At 37.9% G+C, this 20,230-nt stretch overlaps 1 protein-coding gene across 5 annotated transcripts in view; it reads right to left on the minus strand.

Annotated features, from left to right (window-relative positions):
- LOC122829530 (dedicator of cytokinesis protein 3-like) overlaps positions 1 to 20,230 on the minus strand; it is a 54,348-nt gene that overhangs the window by 25,564 nt on the left and 8,554 nt on the right. For all 5 annotated transcript variants that reach the window (XM_044114193.1, XM_044114183.1, XM_044114174.1 and 2 more), the window contains exons 2-14: positions 20,042 to 20,125; positions 16,890 to 16,930; positions 15,191 to 15,246; positions 12,232 to 12,328; positions 9,717 to 9,865; positions 8,766 to 8,850; positions 7,481 to 7,522; positions 5,486 to 5,640; positions 5,223 to 5,304; positions 4,563 to 4,623; positions 4,329 to 4,476; positions 3,238 to 3,326; positions 1,586 to 1,711 (exon numbers count right to left, since the gene is read on the minus strand). In XM_044114193.1, the coding sequence (XP_043970128.1) occupies positions 1,586 to 1,711; positions 3,238 to 3,326; positions 4,329 to 4,476; positions 4,563 to 4,623; positions 5,223 to 5,304; positions 5,486 to 5,640; positions 7,481 to 7,522; positions 8,766 to 8,850; positions 9,717 to 9,865; positions 12,232 to 12,328; positions 15,191 to 15,246; positions 16,890 to 16,930; positions 20,042 to 20,125 (1,215 nt within the window). The remainder of the gene's footprint in view (positions 1 to 1,585; positions 1,712 to 3,237; positions 3,327 to 4,328; positions 4,477 to 4,562; positions 4,624 to 5,222; positions 5,305 to 5,485; positions 5,641 to 7,480; positions 7,523 to 8,765; positions 8,851 to 9,716; positions 9,866 to 12,231; positions 12,329 to 15,190; positions 15,247 to 16,889; positions 16,931 to 20,041; positions 20,126 to 20,230) is intronic.

A 20,230-nucleotide genomic window follows, 5' to 3' on the forward strand; every position in this document is an offset into this window, starting at 1 on the left:
TGAGTTGAAGCACGCACGGGCTCATGACTGTCTCAGCACCTTTTGTAAGGTCGGTGTTTATTGAGACAAACATCAGAGGCAACACTGGAGAAAGATATTGCTGTTATTTATAAAATCAGATTATTGTTATTTATATCCAAGTCATTTCCTTTGGGACAGATGACTCACAAGGAGAGATATTGGGGAGGTATTTCAAGTGAAGCAGAGAGAAGCTGGAGTGGAGAGGAAAAGAACGAATTATAGATGGTCAGTAGAAACAAAGAACTACATAGTGAACAAATGCATTGAATAAACTCAACCCTTTCTTTCTTTGAGCTTGAGAACCGGTGATCTTTGTGCCTCTTTACAGATTTTTTTTTTATTTATTTATTGGTCACACATGTTTTGGATGACCAAAATAATCTTATGACCTTAGTAAATCTGCAACGTAGTTGAAAATATCAGTGTTAGTTTGCTCGTGTTACATCATCAATTAATTGTGATAAACCACATTTTTTTAAGCTAGGTCCAGTTTCACAAGCCACATGCAGGCATGACTATTCACCTAAGTAGAACCTGTCTGACAACATGAAGTAGGCTAAAACAGCACATCATGCCCTAATCTAAAGAACGTCAAGAAAAGACGACAATGTCATGAATAACTATCAGTCTGGAAAGGATTACAAAGGTATGAAGGCTGTAAGATACAAATTATTCTAATAAGAGAAATCATAGAAAAGAGGTGAGCCTTCTCAGGAGAGTTTGGCCTACCAACATTAGTGCATTGACAACTGATCCAGGATATTACAAAAGAACCAAGAACATCTGAAGCACTGGAGGCTGCAGTTGCTCCAGTTATTTAAGGTCAATGTTCATGACTCAACAATGAGGAAGAGACTGTTCAAAAATGGCCTCCATAAGAGAGGTCAAAGGCAAAAACCTTGGCTTTGTCTCTGTCTAATATTTGCCCCCCAAAAAAATATTGTGATGACCTTTCAAGACTTTGGAAATATTATTACGTCGACTGACAAAACAAGGGAAGTGTAACATTTAAAAAATTTTGCATCTGCACTTCATAAAAAGAACATCATTGGAGGAAGCTGATAGAGCAAGGGATTGAGAGAGTATGGGAGACAACAGCAGGAAAAAGAGCCTAGAATACCATATCTACAGTCTAACATAGTGGTGGTTGTATGGTGGTCTGAGCCTTATGAAAGATTTATTATAAACACCTGAAGGCAGCTGTTACAACAACCATCTGTTGGATTTGGGGATCAAATACTTTTTCACAACTCTGTAAATACGCTCAGCAGCTGAGCTATAGCTTTTAATCTCATGCATTTTAGAACAAGCTTTCCATAAATCTAAACCAAACAATTTAAGTTACTGCTTCCAATTACATGTTCCTCTCTGCAGACCTCTGTTTCCTGCTGCTTTCCCCCATTCTGTCTTACATCTCTCCTGCTCTATCCACTTCGACCTTCAAGTGCTTCCTGTTTACCAGCATCTATGACCTTTCCCTCCTTCCTTTCCTCTGAGCCATCTGGCCTTTGGACTCCCCCTCCTGTCTGCAACCCTTACCCCCTACTGCTCTTTGCCTCTTTACCTGGCAAGATGACATCTGGGAAACCCAGTTTGCGTGTGAGTGCCAACGCCCTGTTGAACACAGCCTGGTTCTCCCGTCTGATCTGCTCCAGCTCACCTCGCAGCAGCTGCAGCGAAATGATGAGGCCTGCAGAAAGTGGCAGCAGGGGGTTTTAGTGGCCACATGTGGATGTGGGAGGGTTGAGGAAAGAGGACAAATAAAGATAAGAAAGTAAAAAATTGAGGAAGATAAAACAAGAACAGAAAAGTAGAAAGAGGGTAGAGAAGAAATGGCCATAGAGGTGTGATCAGAGCCAGAACAAAGAGAGGGGAAAATGTTGAGTTATTATCAATTACTGCCATATTCTTGTCTGGTTTGAGTCATAATTTTAAAAAACATTTTAAAATCCCTTGTTTTAGAAACGCCATTTTTAATATCTATCAATGAAACATTATTTTACATCAAGGACATTTAAGACTGGCATTTTACATAAGTTGATCAGTTTAATGTACAGTTACATTGAATTATATGTTGAGATATTTTATATATGCTGTAGTTGAAAAAAATATGTAGAATCAAAACCATCAAGCTGCACCTTCAATTTCCATTTGAATGCAATTTTGGAATTCCGAAATAATGTTGAAATTTGATATTTAATGTTAATTGAAGTTTAAATTTGTGTATAAGTAATAAAATTGGAAATCTAAATCTAAAATAAGAATTAGATTTTTGACCTCTAATTAAGAGTGTGTGGTTTTTTCTTTGCTTCAAGTTGAAGGTGAGTCCTGTGAAAGTCTGGGGTCCTGTTCAGGTTGTGAAAAGGATCAGCAGGCGTGTAAATTTGAATTTATTCTTGGATATAATTTCTTATTTTCATTTGACTTAGAAGGAATTTAATTATAAATATGAATTAAAATTTGAAATTATTGAATATTTGCAACTGATCCCAAGTAGTCTCCATGACACACACATGGCAACATCTTGTCAAAGTCAAGGAAACTACATTTTTTTATTACCACTTTTACTAATTACACCTAAAGAGAAAATTTTAAAATGGGAATATAGAGAGATATATAGAAATGGGAGTATAAACCTAGGCACAACTATTTATAATATCAGGCTGGTTTGTAATTTAAAGTCATGCCAATGCAGCCGATGTGTTCGGACTTCTTTTTGCTAACAGCAGAATAACCCCCTGCTGGTAATTAGAAAAAGCGTAGGGTCAACAAACTCTTACACTGGCTTCGAAAAGCTCAACTGTGTCCATCTCCAACATAAACTCTATGATTTCATGTTTTTAGACGTCAATACTTGGCTGTTAATCAACTATCCGCTATGTCAGCAAACTAGTTGTTTTCATTTGGACAGCTGTTTTTCTAAGTAATTACTACCTAGTAGTAGGTGGTGGTAATAAAATAATTTTATATTTGATTATTTGATTAGAAATCTTTTATTTTATAGTAAAATAAAAGATTTACAGTTTCACAAATGTATAAATTCATCTTTTTCCTCTATAAATATGATAACCATATTTAAATCGATATTAATCTCTTCTGTATTTTTACAGTGTGATAATCTAAGACTAAACCTATAGATGGAAAAATGTGCATAGTACGTAAGTGATGAGTCAAGACGTGTTTCCTAGGAGGTTTGTGATCAGTAAACACATTTACCATAATTGGTGCTCGGCGCTGAGTACTTGGTGTTGGACTTGCGGATGATGTTCTCGTGGACCTGGTACCACTCATTTTCGTTGTTGCAACTGGGGAGAAAACGAGTCGGACAGGGCTGTTTACAGCTCACCCACTTCTAAATCCAGATGGAGGTTTTAGAACTGTGCGCATGGGGACCACATGAACAGCATGCGTCCCAGAGCAGATTTCCTCTTGGAGAAAAGGTAGCAGCAGGGGGAGTTGCTATCAAGCAACACATTAGCCCAAATGCACAGCTCACTAAGCAAACCTGACAGCCAGCTCTCTACCAGCTTTTTTCATTACTGAGGGCCCAAAGGCCCCTGGGAAAGGCACGAGGAAATGCACAGACTGGAGCCTTATAGGAGCCGACAGTTTGGAGGCAGCAGCACTGAATCACTGCTTACTTTTTTAAAAGGAGGAGCTCTTCATATTGCCGGAGAAATCCAATAAAGACATAAGCTCTCTGTTCAAGAAATCTTTCCTTCACGCGGAGCTGTGGTGTTGTCCTAATGCAACTAAATGGAATAAGTGCATGAATGACCTCTGACCCACAGAGGAGGCAACAAGGAGACATTTAAGCTGTTGACTGATGAGAAAATATGCTGAGCTTGGTGTTATGTTGCTTTGTCCTCTAACTTTGCTTAATTATCTTCCTGTCATCCTATTCCATCTCTTTGCCTCTTCCTCTCTATCTCCCTCCTCCACTTTCTTGGCCGGTGGAAAGGAACAGCTATCTGTGGTGAAGCCTAACAGCAGAAGCCAGATTCACAACATGCCAGGTGCCCTATATCCAACCCAGGGCGAGGAGCTATTGATTTTCCAAAGGACACTTCATTATCATTCCGGTCAAAACACACCAGCACCAACACTGAAGAATCAGGCTTTCACACACGCACAAAAAAAATCCACATTTATGCATTAATTACTGCGGAGAGTTTATAACTTTTATTTCCAAAAGGACTTACAGCCAAACTGCAAAGTGAGCCAAACAAAGTTGAGAGGAACAACATTTTAATCAGGGATATCAGAGAAAAATAAAAGCAGGCAAGTAGCTTCAGCGGCATACTCACGTGTAAACTTTGAGCACAAAGTCCTTCTCCTCTTTGAGGTCTGTAATGGTGTGGAAAACATCGCTCATGGCAAGCACGGCACATCCGTAAGGTCGTCTATACTGGACGTGTGGCGGGCCTTTCTTTGAGTCATTCAGCAGCATGCGACCTGGAAACAAAACGAGGAGACAGTGCCTGAGAGGAATACAACAAGATCTTAATCCTTCAGAATCTGATTTTGTTCTTTGTATTTACCAGTTCTTATTACATGTGCAACAATATATAGGTCTCTCTTCAAATCTTTACTGCTTAGGTCCTACGGAAGAAAAATGGTATAACATAATGAATTATTAGAACAGGAAATGGAAAAAATATACCTTGAACTTTTCACCTTTAGCCACATTACAAAAACAAACTTCAATACATTTTATGTGACTAACGCAGGAGACGGCCAAACAGGGCAGAATCCTCAGCAGAATTTGATTTGGAGGACCCACCTGCAAATATTATCTATAGATTTAACAAGTAGACGAACAATGAATTCTTTACTGTATAGCGACATGTTTTGACGGTAAAAGTTGAAAATGTATTTTAGGGTTTGGGTTATTTCCCACTTACTCATTCGATGTTGTGGTCATACCCAGTGAACCGTGTTTTCAACATGCTGTACAAGTTAATGTTAATTTAAAGTCAAAATTTGCTCAATCTTGCTAACTTTAACTCAAAATTCTGAGATACACATTGTCTAAAAAATTAAGAGCTCTGATGCCCTCTACGTGTTCATTAATCTCCTCACACACCTTTTGAATGGAGAAAAATATGGCATGTAAATATGCCATGACAAAATATGATCAATTTCACGGTCTGTGGACATTTTCACAAGTCATCAAAATGTAAAAATATAAAGTTTCTCACCGTAAAGAGTGCACAAAGGCGATCAACCTTCTCTGGATTCTTTGGTCCTCCATTTTTATTCAGTTTCACCATGAACTTCTCACTGCAAGAGAAGCCAGTTCACAGTTTCAGAGAGTCTGTCAGCCACGAAGTGCCTAAATCAATCTGCTGGACTGAGACAGTGTGTGTGTGTCTAACTGTGTCTGTCAGCTTATGCACACATACAGTATGTACTGTGGGACCATTGGAGGCTGCTCTATTAGCATTGGGATTGGTATGTGTACCTGATTTGTTTGGCTTCACGAGAGTCATATAGAGAGAAGAAGACGTCTGCATCTTCACTGATGCTGTTGTAGGTGAAGCTCTTCAGATTAATGAAGAGGTGGTGTGACACGGGGATGCGACAACCATCGCCGTGACGCTGCCTCATGCTGTCACCCTGGTAATTAAGAGGAAAGTGACCGCTCACAAGTCAAGTTTATGCCAAAGACAGTCAAACATTTGTCCTTTTTATATGATGAAATAAATAAATATATGTGTATTTTCTTTTCTGCCATACTGTACACTGAGTTTTACCCAAATTAGTCATTTAATTAAGCAGCTACTCATGGAAACATGATATGCTCTGATTAAGGACTTCTTTGAGCACCGATGCACCAATCAGTCACAAAGTTTTCCCTTGATCAACTATTCCTAATGGAACAATCAGCCTCTTTTTCCTGTTAAATAAATGCAGAAAAATGGAAAAATCAACCTCATATGGTTTGTAAATGCATCATCAAACTCCTTGTTCTTTGGTTCGCTTTGATTTGAGATCAGTAAAAACCACACGAAGGTGAGAAAAACATGATTTGATGAATAAGTGGTGATAATCAGGCAGCTTTTTCATTTTACAAGTTAGTTTGTACTTCTTAAAGAACACAACCGACAGATGTGGGTCGAAATATGGAAAAAATAACATTTTGTGTAACAATAAGCCCTGTTCTGTTTTTGAAGAATGCATTGCTTTCGTTAAGCAAACTGTTTTGATAAGTTTTTACGCATTGAGATTCATATATACGTTTGACATTACATACTGTATGTAATGACATCATAATCTTTCCATTTTCCAGACTGGAAAGATATAGACATGAAGCTTTAATGTCCTACACACATAATTGCCTCCAAGTGCAAATCAGAAAATAGGTCAGAGTTCATCAAATCGAGCTGCTCTGAGCTTTTGGCATCCTGGGGTGAGTTCTTGCATTGATTCTGTATTGGCACAGTATGTGTGATGTATATCATGTAACATAGCTGTGATGCTTGCACCACAGTTTTTTAAAAAATGGCTAAAAAAAATTGTGGCACCTTGACTTTTCTGGGGTTAAAATTGTATGCTGCAGTGTAAAATATGCAAGAAGGTGATGCTTCCTATTCAAGCACAAGAAAAAAAATCAAATGGACAAAAATCCGAATTTGCAGGTCAGGCCTAAAAGAAAAGTGGAAATCATTTCCAGTAAATTCTCAATGGTGCAACTTTAACTTTAGAGATGCTGTCTGTCTGTATATATATAGAAAGAAATATATAAATAAATTGCTTATTCATTGGGGCATTTTAATTAGCATTTTACAAAATGCTAATGAACTAAGAACCTGTAGCATCTATTTTCTTTTTATCGTCAGTGTTAGTTACCTTTAGTAATTAAAATGAAACAAATCTTTGCATGCATACAGAACTTAAAAAGAAACTTTGAACAGATTAAAGTTGAAAATTGATGGGCAAGGCTGACTGGTGCATCTCCAGTACTGTTTTCTGTATTACTTTGATTTCATAAACAATAAGAATTATAAACAATAAAGCTTTCTTAATTTTACTTTCGTCCCACAGTATAAGGTAGATTTAAGGAAAAACACCTAACAGGTTTAAATATCGCATCATGTTTGATTTGTGTACACAAAATGTGTAGCAAAAACAGAAAACTGAGATCACAATGCTGCATATTGCCACAAAATGCTCACACACCAGAAAAATTTAGTGGACAAACTATTCACAGTTAGGGGCATGAACTGGGGCATATGTGATCCCAGTGGGAATTCATGCCCTCACCCTTTGGTCTGAGTAACTCAGAGGCCACCAGTAATATACTGCAGGAAAACCAAAACTGAAGTCTAGAAGTGATGTGGATATTCTTTTGTCACATATTCTTTAGGAAAACAGATTTAAAATGGGACTTGAGAGGAGATGGAGAGGAGAAAAAGTGTGATAATTGGAAAAATAAAGAGCGTTAAAACAACTGTACCTGGTTTGTGCTTTGCTGACCACAGTGTCTGCTGGATACATGCTAAAAAGACATTTCAAAGGAAAGAAGTGTTAGATCCCTCTATTCAATTTTTACACATCCCACACAGCCCTGAACTTATTTACATTACAGCAGCCGCAGAAGCACTATAAGGGCCTGATGATGCCTCTCTCAATTCTTCAAATGTGACAAGATTTCACCTACGTATGCTGCACAACGGCTACACTAGTGTTCCTGCAGAGCAAAGAGAAGCCCACACGAGGCGAAACGTGAGCATGTGGGCAGGGGAATAGGACAAAGCCGGCATCGCCCCCTCACATACACTCACAGGCAAAGCGCTCTCTGCTCGGCAGCCTGAGAGAACACCCATATCCGAAGAGGCGCCAAGGCCTTGTGCCCTGCCAAAGACAAGCTCACTTTCATCACCAGAGTCAGGAGGCTATCTGGCAACGAGCAGCTACACTGTTGTTTCTCCACAGAGCATTTGTGCACAAACATTCTGCGTGTAAAGCTGAGAAACATGGCAATGGGATAATGAAAGGCTGCAGGGCAGTTGGACAATGTTTTCACCAGCATATGGAGCTACAGCTACTGACCAGAAAGGATCTCCCTCCTAGATAACAGTCTCCAGCAGAATTACATTAGATTTCATAACATCTGTGCTGTAATGTTTCTAAAATTGGATCTGCTTCAGTATTCTCTCCCTGTGTATAGGTTTGGAAGTCCCACATCACTACAACCTACAAACTACATTTGAGGCGCTATTTATTTGTACAAGCGTGTTTCTCAAGCAGCTCCTAGCTTGGAAAATATGTAATTTATGTTTAAAAATGTTTATGTGTGGGCTTTCCTATAGCTTCCACTTGGGGCTGTCACTTTGCATTATGTTTGCATTCATAGCAAACCATCAAACTTGCGAGAATCACATGCATGCAATAAAGGGACAAGCTGACAAAACATGAGATGGCTCTGACAGCAAAATCGTGCTCTCTCACTCCCTGTGTTTTTTTTTTGTTTTTGTTTTTGAGTCATCTTCTTATGGATGATTTGATCATCAGTACATTCACACATCCCTACACATCCAACAACACTTTCTATTGCACCACTTTCCCAGTGGTGCAATAGCACAAGGGTACACTGTAGGTACAAGAGCTCATAGTGTGCTAGTCACTTAGTCATTGCTATAAATACACTTAATGCAAGCTGCAGGGATACTTTGCCACCATTTCACAGTCCAAGAAGAGGACATGTATTTGAAACGTGAAAGATGAGCAGTAATTTTTACCAGTTTGTATAACTCCGACACGCTGATCTGATCAGGATCCACCATTTCAAACTCTTTCCTGGGAACGAGGTCCAGGCCGAGGTGCCTGATGGAAAGTAATCAATGGAAAAAAAAAAAAAAAAAACAAAGCGAGAGAAAAAAGCACATTACAGGTGTTCATGTTACGGTACATGTTCACTGATCAGGCAGGACATTGTTACCACCGGGCTAATTATGTGTTAGTCCCTCTTTTACAGTAAAAGCTAGACTAACATCCCAGAAGTGTGCTGTAGTGTCTGTTGACATGAACAACTTAAGACTTCATGGAAATAAACCTGGAACAGTAAGTAAATTTAATGGTGCATTAACATTCACATACAGTCTAAGTTTATACAGCATAATGAATTTCCTGAAGTAAGCAAGTTCCTGTAGCTTCAAAGGCTTAAATAATATCTATATTGACATTACCTTTTTTAACCATAAAATCAGATCATAACTATTCTTTGATCCCTGCTCATTGCACTCTTCAGCGATGCTACAAGCAAAGTATGACACATCACAGACTTTGTGACTTTTCCTGCTCTTTCAGGCCCTTCAGTTGGACAAAAGAGTGTATTAATGTACAATCTTATTCAAACTAATGCTCATGAGCTGAATCCCTCATATCTTTTTTTCTCTTACAGATCCCTGAGAAAGCTCAGCTGGAGTTTGAAGAAGATGACTGTAAAGTTCCTGCAGGCGGATTTACATTGACTATAAGCAGCTTCAGAGTCACTGATCTTCTAAATGACCATGAAATTCCATCAGTGAGGTACCGCCGTACACCCACATCCTGCGCTGTACATCACCCCGCTGCCAAAATCTAAAAACGGATTTTTCTGGAGCCAACAACTAGAAACAAATGTTTACAGTCGAGGATGCCGTCAATTTGCCACTCACTTGATTAAACACAGTGGTTAAATTATTACTCACTCGTTTCCCCAGTCCAGCCGTACGGTGATGTGCCTCTTGATCTCTCGAGTCTGGTCCTGAGCGAGGTGGCCCTGGATGAGCTGCCGACGCAGGTCGATGAGCTCGTTCATCACATGGCGCAGTTTATGAAACAGATCCACCTTGTGTTTCTATTAAAGAAGCCAAAGACGGCTCAGTTAAGACATAAACAGGTTAACTAAGCTAAAAAATGGTAGCAGGAAAACTATAATTATGTAACAGCAGTGGGATCACTAAATATTGTAAATTTACCCAAAGAAGTTTTTACTTTTTTGCCACACTTAAATGCTTTTGACCAGAGGTGTCACTTATTTTATTTCTGGGCCATGCCAAGATCACGAATGTCCTCAAAGGACAGAATGTATTGAAAAGTACAGAAAAGCAAACTGTTAAAATATTAATAGACTACTCTGCATCTGATGAGTACATCTTAAAATTGAATGGTATTGAAAATCTTATAACATTGATGTAATTTGGCAGTATACAGATAGTGTTTAGGCACTAAACTATAATCTTGAAATTACTATTTATGTGGCTCTCTTAAGACTAAAGGGCCACAGAAAAACCTATGGCGGGCTGGATTTGGACCCCAAACCCTGAGTTTGAAATATGTGCTCTAGACCGTCAAACAAATGTGTTAAACCAAGACAATCTGCGCAAATGGCATTCTTTTTGCGCCACTTTAGAAGAACTTAGCCCACCGTTATTTGTTAAATTGTTCCAGCCACATCAGATAGTTTTTCAGCATTTTTGAAGGCATACTAGAAAAAATTATTTTTTGTCAAAATGTCACAATCTGCAAGCTGTGGAGTTTGCTAAAAATGGGATTTATACTGTAATCGTGTGTTTTCTTCAGATGAGAGTAATGTACGGTAGATATTTTACAGCAGCAAACATTTAAAGCTGTGAATATTAATTCACATGTGCAAATCGCCACCAAAAGTACTCAATAGATACAAAATCAAACTTCTGTCATGTTCATTTTTTCTGTGATGAGCTGCTGAAAGCTTTTAAGGAGATGGGAAGAGTTATTTGTTGCATGTATGAATGAAGCTGTTAGTAGCAACAACATGTCTGTATCTAAGTAGGTCTGTGTCCACAATCAAGACAATAAAGCCTCGTCTAAGATGCTCTCATCCACTCCTCTGCCAGCCTATGTAAGTCCTATAAGTCGTATAACTGTGTTTTGAGCCCACAGGTTTTGTTAATGAACTAATTAAGCAGAACAAACTTCCCTTACATGTCTGCTCTGACCTCAACATAATTCCATCATCATTTCTCATAAACCAAGATCCACACTTTTAATTTCTCTTTGTTCTGTTTTCCCTAATGGTACGTCAAGCCACATTACCACCCAGGTTTGTTTACATAAATGCAAAGATTAAGTGCTCCAAAATGGCCATGTAAGTTTAATGAGGATAAACACCGCATGTTCTCATAGGCTGCTAGCTGGTGAAAACAAAGAAAATTGCCAGGGTTGATGAGTCCTTTTGGACCTTGTTTCTGTAGGGCTAATTATGCACATTGTAAGAAATACACAGTTATGCTTAGGCCATTGCTCCATGAAGTAATACCATCAAACCTAATAGGCAACAGTGAGGTGAAACCTACAAACATCTAGCCAGTGCAACATCCTATTATTATGGATGGAACTGTAGCAACATGACCCATTCCATTCAGGGGATGGGCACAAAGCAAGCACAGCTAAGTCAAGGCTTCACATTAGTCAAGCTTCAGTGGAAGTTACATCATCACACCAATGCCTCCGGCTGCTTAGCTGCTCAAAGCATGAGCAGTCCTCAGTGAAAGGTTATGTAAAAACTCAGAGCTAGCTCTGCAACGTAGCCACTCAGCTCCAATCTCTAAACCCCACCAACCACGTCTGCCTGCCCCCTCGACACTTAGTGGGATTAAAGATGCTTTGGTTTCCCAGTAATCACTTTTTCCCCAACAAGTAAAGCCTGACTAGAGTCAGTGGATCTTAAGAGGATGCAGTAGCTGCATGAAGCAGCCCAGGATCAATCAATGTCGGAAAGACGCAGCATGAAATAGAACACGGTGGACATTATCTGCCCAAACACAATCTCTACTCCCATGTTGTAAATATAGATACATATTTTTCTGATATTTATTGTAAAGAAAGTTCAGCGCGTTGCAGTTAGATCAATATGCTGTGAGATGGAAACTTAAGGGACTTCCACTGTCATATTTTATGTAAATACCTAATTCTGCAGTTTAAGTAAAGCAAAACGCCTCAATCAGAACCCTCTATCCTGCCTAGAAATGCAAATTACACAACAATTTTAATTCTGCAGTTTCGCCTCAATCAGAACCCTCTATCCTGCCTAGAAATGCAAATTACACAACAATTTATGCAGTTTCCTTTCCCTTGATGCTTTTGCTCCCTTTGATATCTGAGTAGAGTTAAAACCGCACTCACTGTTATTGTATTATTTGTTTTCTTTAGTAAAATGTGCTGTAACACATAGCCACTGACCACATAGAGCTGCTTCCACAGAATGCCCCATTCCTGCAGCGTAGAGGTGGTCTCTGTGATGATGGGATCCTCCAGAGGCACCACTGTCTCACACAGCCTGGAGTGAAAATGGAGAAGAAAAACAATCTGTTAAATTACACATTGCTTTTCACATGCTGTGTGTGATGACTCCAAGTGTTCCAATAAAATAGACATAAATGGTAATAATTGGTGAAGGAATAGGGCTCCACAGTGGAAAAGCTGGTAGAAATGTTGCTTTGCAGCAAGAAAGTCCTGGGTTCAAACCCCCGGGACCGACACTCTGGGATCTTTCTGCGTGGAGTTTGCATGTTCGGAAAAAAATGAGCTGATGACTGATTTTCTACCTGTAGCATCCAAACATTACATAAAATGCAACTTAGAGGAAAGCCGATTTTCCTCAGAGCTACATTACCTACATTCAGGTACAGTTAAGACAATTTGATTTAAAGATGTATTATTGTAATACATGGACACAATCTTGCTTAAACATTTTTTTTAAATCAACACTGATTACTCTCCAGTGGATACATTGTTGTAAAAGCTATCTACCTAAGCACTGCCAATCCCTCCTTACCCTATTATGTGAATCTGTTGACAGAATGACTACAATGATACAGTGCAAATGCAAAATATATAAACTTTTAGCAAATCCATAACAACAATATCATAGGTTTTGACCAGCTCACACAGTTTTTTTTCATCTCCCATATTAAAATGTTTACCTTCCTTAAGGAAAATTATGCTAAACATACAGCCAGTCCAATAATTAAGCTAAAACATAGAGTGATGTGAAAAGGTCACATCACATTGTCATACCATTTTAAATATAACTAAAGGACAACATAAGTACACAAAACGCAGTTCCTAAATGAAGGCGTTTATTGTTAAAAGAGAAAAAAATCAAAACATGATACTGCATAAAAAAGTGACTTAAGTCTCAACCTTCTTTGTATGGTATAATTTCTAACATAGCACACAATGATCATGAAATTGTGGAGTTCGCCATTGCCTGAAATGTTAACATGCAGATTAAGAAGGCAAGAGATCTCTAAATCATTTTTATTACAGCATTAGCTGCTCTTCTTACTGAACCAGTGCTGCCACTGTGGTCTCACGAAAACTAAAAAAAGACTTCCTATGTAACCTATCAAACAATGAAACCTAGTATTCCAACACAAATGCTGCAAAACATTATATCTCTAGACAGAAATATGAATTAGTCTGATTATAGACAGAATATTTAACAATGCGCTACTCTAAAACAAAAAAAACATATATTGCTTCCTTTCTGTGTTTCCACATTCATCACGTGATCGCTCAGAATACTAACCACAGCAAACATGTAGTATTATTAATCTGTAGCTTGCATCTTTCACCTTTCTGATATAATGAAGTGACAAAGAGGAGGCTTCTTCAAATGTTTGGTTCATTTATTTTCTAGAAAGTATGAGTAATTTGGTAACACAGGAAACACATCAGTAAAGGTCAGATCTCTTGTGGTGTTCTGCACTTTGCTCGCAAAACTCTTGAGTGTGCTGCAGAGAATTAAATGTAGCACTGCGTAAAGTTTATGGTACCAGGCGAGCATCTCCATCTGTAACACAGTGTGGGTGGCTGATTGTCTTTGGCAGGGATGCTTTGGGAAAACTACGCAGATGCAGAAGGTGTGTCACCTCATTAACTTCATTAAACAGTGAAGCAAATTTCCCAAAGAGCAGATTTCCCAAAGAACTGCTCCCGCAGCGAGGAAGTATAATAATGTGTGTCTAAAAGTCTGCACTTTTACTTGTTTGAGTGAGAAGTCTTCCTTTGTTGCAGCATAATTGGAGGACAAACTTACAGTGCCTTGTAAAGTGTTCCTACCCCTTGAACAAAGAGTGTGGATACTCCTTCAAGGTGATGTAAAACTTCTACAAAGTCAAACATCCCAGAGAACACCAGGTCTCAGATTGTTAAGTGATGTCAAATTAAGTCAAAGAATGAAAAGGCCTGCTAATTTTTGTTCCTGTTCTTACTCTGATCAGTGCGACTGTGGCCAAATAATTATGTCCATAGTGATGTCAACATCAATGAGGTGGTAACTATCTACAAATCAGAAAGCAAAAAGAGAATACAGATGTCCTGTGATGGATCTATTCCACACCACATATATTGAGCCAGTAAGAGTTCCTGGAGGTGACCAGCAAAAACAAATAAATAAATAAAAATCTATATTATGCTAGTTTGTCTGTAATATATGTTGAAAATGAGCTGACACTGGTGGAACTGACAGCTGATGTTCTGTTCAACTGGAATCAATTGGATGTGTGATTGAATTGAAATATTTATTGTAAAGTGCCTTGACACTACATCAATTGTGAATTGCTGCTATATAAATAAAATGAATTGTATTGGTCTCTGAAGTGTTGAATGACTAAAATGATCTGCAAACCAGAAACCTTCCTCATAATGATATTCAAGAATAGATAACAAAGATATGGTTTCTTATGATTAAAAGTGGATTACTAATCTCAGTTTGATGTACAACACATTATATTTACTTTTTGCTTAACTCTGATTGATGGAAACCATAAAATGTCCCATGTGTCTTTAGAAGCAAAACAAACCAGAAACATGATCCTTCCACACTCATTATGAGCAGCTGGTCCGGTTCTTTTTGATGTTGGAGTTCAATTTTCATCTTCTGTCCAAAACTGGACTTGTGTGCTTTTCTGATTAATTTATTGAGACGTGTTTTATTGTGCAGATTTAGTCACATGATAAATTGAGAACCTGAAAACCTGGAAGTCTGGCCTTTTTTTTTTCTTTTGGCTAGCAGGAAAAAGCTCTGTAACTTTTAAGAAGCAGTTTTGACCAAAAAGAGAAAACAAAACAAAAACCAATAGGTTTGACATTTGCATGCCCTCTTCTAAAGATTTGTAAGAATGAAGCGACTTACCCTCTATTTGTCACAGTAGATTTCTTTAAGTGGACATAGCTGACAGGAAAAATACCCTGTGGATGGATAAAAGAGCAGAGCTGTTATAGAGTGACAGGCCTACGTTAATGCCCCTGATTTATAAAACTAAAATAGTCATTTATTATGTTAGAGTCGTAGCTTAATGTGCTTTGTGCTGCACTGGTAAAAAGAAATAATGGATTTTTTCATTTTAGCTAATGACCCAAAACATACACGAAGAGTTCAGATTTCCAGCTCTTTTTTTTATATATTCTGACGTTTTCTCCTGCCTGTTTATATTTTCTGCACAAAAGGAAACACATGAAAAGCTCAAACTGCTTTTACAAATCGCAGAAACAGCAGGGAGAGCAGCCTGCAGGATTCCTATTGTGGTTCAGCTTAGCAGGGGAAAGGCCTCAGAGATTGAGCGTTCCCAGCTGCAGATGCTGAAGTTCATGCTTTTATTTTTTTCTATTCTCATCTGCCAGATGTGAAGAATTGGCCAAAGTGAGAACAAAAAAAGGAGAAAATTTCTCTCAGCACAGTGAAACCACACAGGCGAATGGATGTGGGCAGAGTACATAACAAAATGGACGGGTGTTGGTGAGAACTGTAAATAGCTGATGGGAGTAAAGAAGGACAGCATGTGGCTGCTAACACCTACATTTACCAGGACCTGACAGCTTTTATGCTGCCTTTAAAACAGTCCAGCACATAACAGAACAGCTCAGCCGCTAACATTTTAGACTCAAGCCAAGTATGTACAGACAGAAAAAAATGTATGTAGCCCTTGAATGGATTTAAAAAACCTGCTATGTGGGTTTCACATTAAACTCTTTATCAATATCTTCATATTGAACATTAAAGTACCAAACTGCTCTGCCTCTGTCAAACTATTATATGCACAATTAGTGAACAACAAGAATTTAATGTGGGCTCCTTTGACTTCAAACATTATTTCTGCTTGATCAAAGACATGACAATGCAAGAGGTATTGTTGCATCTGGTTTGCAACAATCACTAAGGAAACAATGTTTGCGATACAAAGTCTTCCACATTTACTTGCAACCCCCTTCAAAGTGTAGAAAAAAAATCTTTCTAAATAAATTCATCTCTTGTTGCAGAACGATAATGTCATACTATAAATGTTTAGAAAATTCAGCACTTGAACTCAAATTTCAGCAGACATAAAAAACAAAACCCTACTTTAAGAAATAAATGCTTTCCACAAAATCATTGGTCCAAATACTATTGCTGCTGCTGACAATCTAAACCCGGGGTCTCAAACTCCAGTCCTCGAGGGACGCAGTCCTGCAGTTTTTAGATGCGCCACAGGTACAAAACACTGGAATGAAGTGGCTTAATTACCTCCTCCTTGTGTAGATCAGTTCTCCAGAGCCTTAATGACCTAATTATTCTATTCAGGTGTGGTGCAGCAGAGGCACATCTAAACGTTGCAGGACAGCGGCCCTCGAGGACTGGAGTTTGAGACCCCAGATCTAAACACAATAAGTGTCGTATCTGAGCAATACTTCCATCAACCCAATCATTATGTTCCACTTAATCTGGGATTGGGTCATAGTGGCAGCAGCCTAAGCAGAGAAACCCAGCCTTTATAATTAGAAGTGATTAAACATTTCATTATTATTTGCAAAATATAGTTGAAATTGAAATTTAAAACAGATTGCGGTTTAACTACCTTGATGGATGGCTTCTTGGTAGAAAAGCCTCTGTACCAACCTAAGAAAAAGGGAGAAGCATGAAAAAACATGAAGCAAATTTGTTGAGAGGAAAATGAAACTGAAAATATTCTTCAGATTTTTTTTTTTTCACAGTCAAAAAAAAAGTTTATTTCTTGGAAGATATAAGTCATATTATTGTACTTTTTCTGTCTGTTCTGTCTAACATAGATAGAACAGACAGATCTCTAACATATGCTAGATCATCTGTTAGCAAAGCTTCATTAAGTGTAATAGCTTTCTACATGCTTCTTGCAGTTTCACACTTAAATCTGTCGAATCTAAAACACAGCCGTTAGCAGCATGCATGACTTCATATTCTAGCTGTGTAGCATTTCAGCAGCATTAAGTAGGACTATTAATGTTTTGACTTCCGTTCTTTGTTTTTGAACTATTTAGTTGATGTGTTGCCTTTGTCGGATGGTTCACAGTTGTTGGGTAGAAAATAGTGTCAGTCTCTTCTTTTAAATCCCACAAAATGTTTTTGGTTGTGAATTTGTTCTTCACTGTGGGAGAAAATGGATGTGAGACGCGACAGAGTGTAAAAACTGTGAAATGTGTGAGACTTGACAGCCCTGGTTTTTAAGACTGCTCCATTAGTTCTTTTTAATACTGCAACATTCGTCTGCTTTGAGTTGTGGCATCAAATGTAGATTTTATTTTCTGACAGACTGACAAAGAGAACTTGACTCAAAGTCCCACATGTCTTGAAATACTTTTTTTTTGTACTTGACCTGTGTATTGTACTTTACAAGAACATTGTACTATTATTTACACAAATGAAAATAATTCAATCACAGTAGTAATATAGATTTTGCAGTTTTGTGTGGAATTAAACAGATTCTACATGAAACAGCTGCTACTTGTTATGTTTACAGCTAGGGGAAACAAGGTGGTCAGACTTTGGAAATTATTCTCTTAGCTCATACAATAAAAACTTAATATTATTTTAGTCCAAATGCGGCTGGAACTTAAGGTCTATTACGGTATTTATAATGAAACATTGGGTCAAAAGCTAGGATTCAGTTTGCTGGGTTAGAGGTGAAATTAAAAAGAGTTTCATTCGACTTCTCAAGTGGTCATCTTAAACGATACAACAAGCTGGTGAAACTTTAGTGAATCTTTTCCACAAAATTCTGCATAATGTTAATGTGAGTCGGTTGTGTGAATGACTTTAGATGACAATAGAGAATGTGTGTGTTCATTAGCATTAGCATTTTACCTGCTAAGCACAACATAGTGCTAGCTATGGCAAACATTTAGTTTGACCAAAATATTGATCTAACGTCAACATAAAGAGATTATTTTTATTGTCTTTATATTTCTTTGTAATTTTCTTTGAGAATGTTTTTTTTTTCTTTGGGCTGAGTCAAACTCATAACCCGACTGTGTTGCACTTGACTGTGTTAGTCCATGTGTGAACGACGAATGACTTAATAAAACAGAACTTTAAGGGTTTGATATACATGAATCTGAGTAGACACTATGTGGGCCAGCATGTCTTTTGTCCTGTTCCTTGAAAGAAGTGATTCTGTTTTCCCAGTAGTGTGTGATTCTTCCAAGTAATTGCTGTTCCTGCCAAAAGGTGACTCATCACTAGAGATCAGTGTTTCCAGTTCACTGTAAAAAAAAAAAAAAAAAAAACACTCTGCGTATCATTTGATGCATTAGCAGAGTTGAAAAAGAGTATGTCTTTCGGTTAGTCATCATGACTTGTGTGATACTACCTGCAGTGAACTGGCTTATTTGGACAAGTACTATACACATCATACAAGCGAGAAAAAACCTCTCATATTTTTATTGAAGGTCATTATCTTTGTATTGCTAAATAATAAACTTCAAAAAGAAAATCCTATTTGGAAATAGACCCAAAAGTAAATGTATTAGTAATTTGGTTGAAAGGTATTGAGAATAGGCCGTGGAAGGTGAGTTGGATGCACAGAGTAAACTTGATCTGGGTACAAGTGGAATATTTTTACACATAATCCCATTCATATGAAATAAGCAGTGTCTAACTGTCCAGACTTTAAAAACACTCTAAAGCTGAACCTTAGACTGATGAAAATGATACTCATAAATACTGAGGCATAAACTTTTAACATATAAACATCAAGTAAATAGGTTAGCTTAGCAATTTAGTCAGATTTATTTTTGAGGTCTCCAGTTCACAAATAAGGACATGGAAAAACCAGCAGCTATAATATACATCCACTCTATGATTCTGTCACACAAAAACCACAACAATTATGTAAACAAACACTCAAAGTTTTCTGATAACAAATTTTTTGAGCATTGTCCATTGATAGAAAATTATGATGCTATCAAATCCGTAAGTGTTGTCGGATGTATAAGTTTGTTTCTGGCTTGATTTCTCAACGTGGTCAGTTTTGGTAACATCTTCTAATGATCAAACAAGTGAAGTGAGAAGAAATTACGCTATTCCTGTTGATTAATTTCTTTTTTTAAAATGTTCATACATAATATTTTATGTGACAGGCCAATATCAAGCAGCAAATAATTATGAAATGAAATGCATTTTGAATGTTTTTGGCAATTCAGAATCTAAAGAGTCACTCGCTGCTTTTTCATTTGTCTCCACACAACATAATGCTTCCACCATTGCGGGGAAGGTACGTTCAGGGTGGCGTTCAGATTTTTGTCTTCTACCATAAGTAATGTTTTGGGTCTCACCTGACCTTTGGACCCTTCTCCCCATATTTGCTGACATGTAGCAAACTGCACATAGGATTTCTATGCTGTTTTGTTTACAAATATCCTTCGCAGGATAGATATATTTATAATAACACACAGATTGATTCTGTTCACTAACCAGATAATATCTGAATACAGTTGGTTGCATTGGCGTTAAATTAGAGGCATCAGCAGCAAGACAACTGAATATAAATGCATGCCAAACTTGTATATTTTTTCTTCATGATCACACTTTGTGCTATTTTATCAGCACAACCTAAGTGGTGTTTTTACTATGATAGATTGTTAAAAATGTCGAGGGGGATAAGATAATTCACTCAGCAGTTTATTAATATACACAGACAGAGTTAAATGATCTCATGAACTCAAATGCTTTCACTGAATATTTGAGTGTTTTTACCGTCAAACTTCTCCAGGATCTGGACGGTTTCTCCCAGCTCCAGGACGAGAGCCTGACATATTGGTGACCGGAAGTTGCAGATCACTGTGCAGAGTGGGGGGAGAGGAACAGGACAGACAAAACTGGTGAGAAAACTTTGTGCAGCCATTATCAGTAACTCTACTGGTAATAGGCTAAATCTTGCTTTTA

This window comes from Gambusia affinis, linkage group LG01 (genome assembly GCF_019740435.1).
Source record: "Gambusia affinis linkage group LG01, SWU_Gaff_1.0, whole genome shotgun sequence".
In the NCBI taxonomy this organism is placed as follows: Eukaryota; Metazoa; Chordata; class Actinopteri; order Cyprinodontiformes; family Poeciliidae; genus Gambusia; species Gambusia affinis.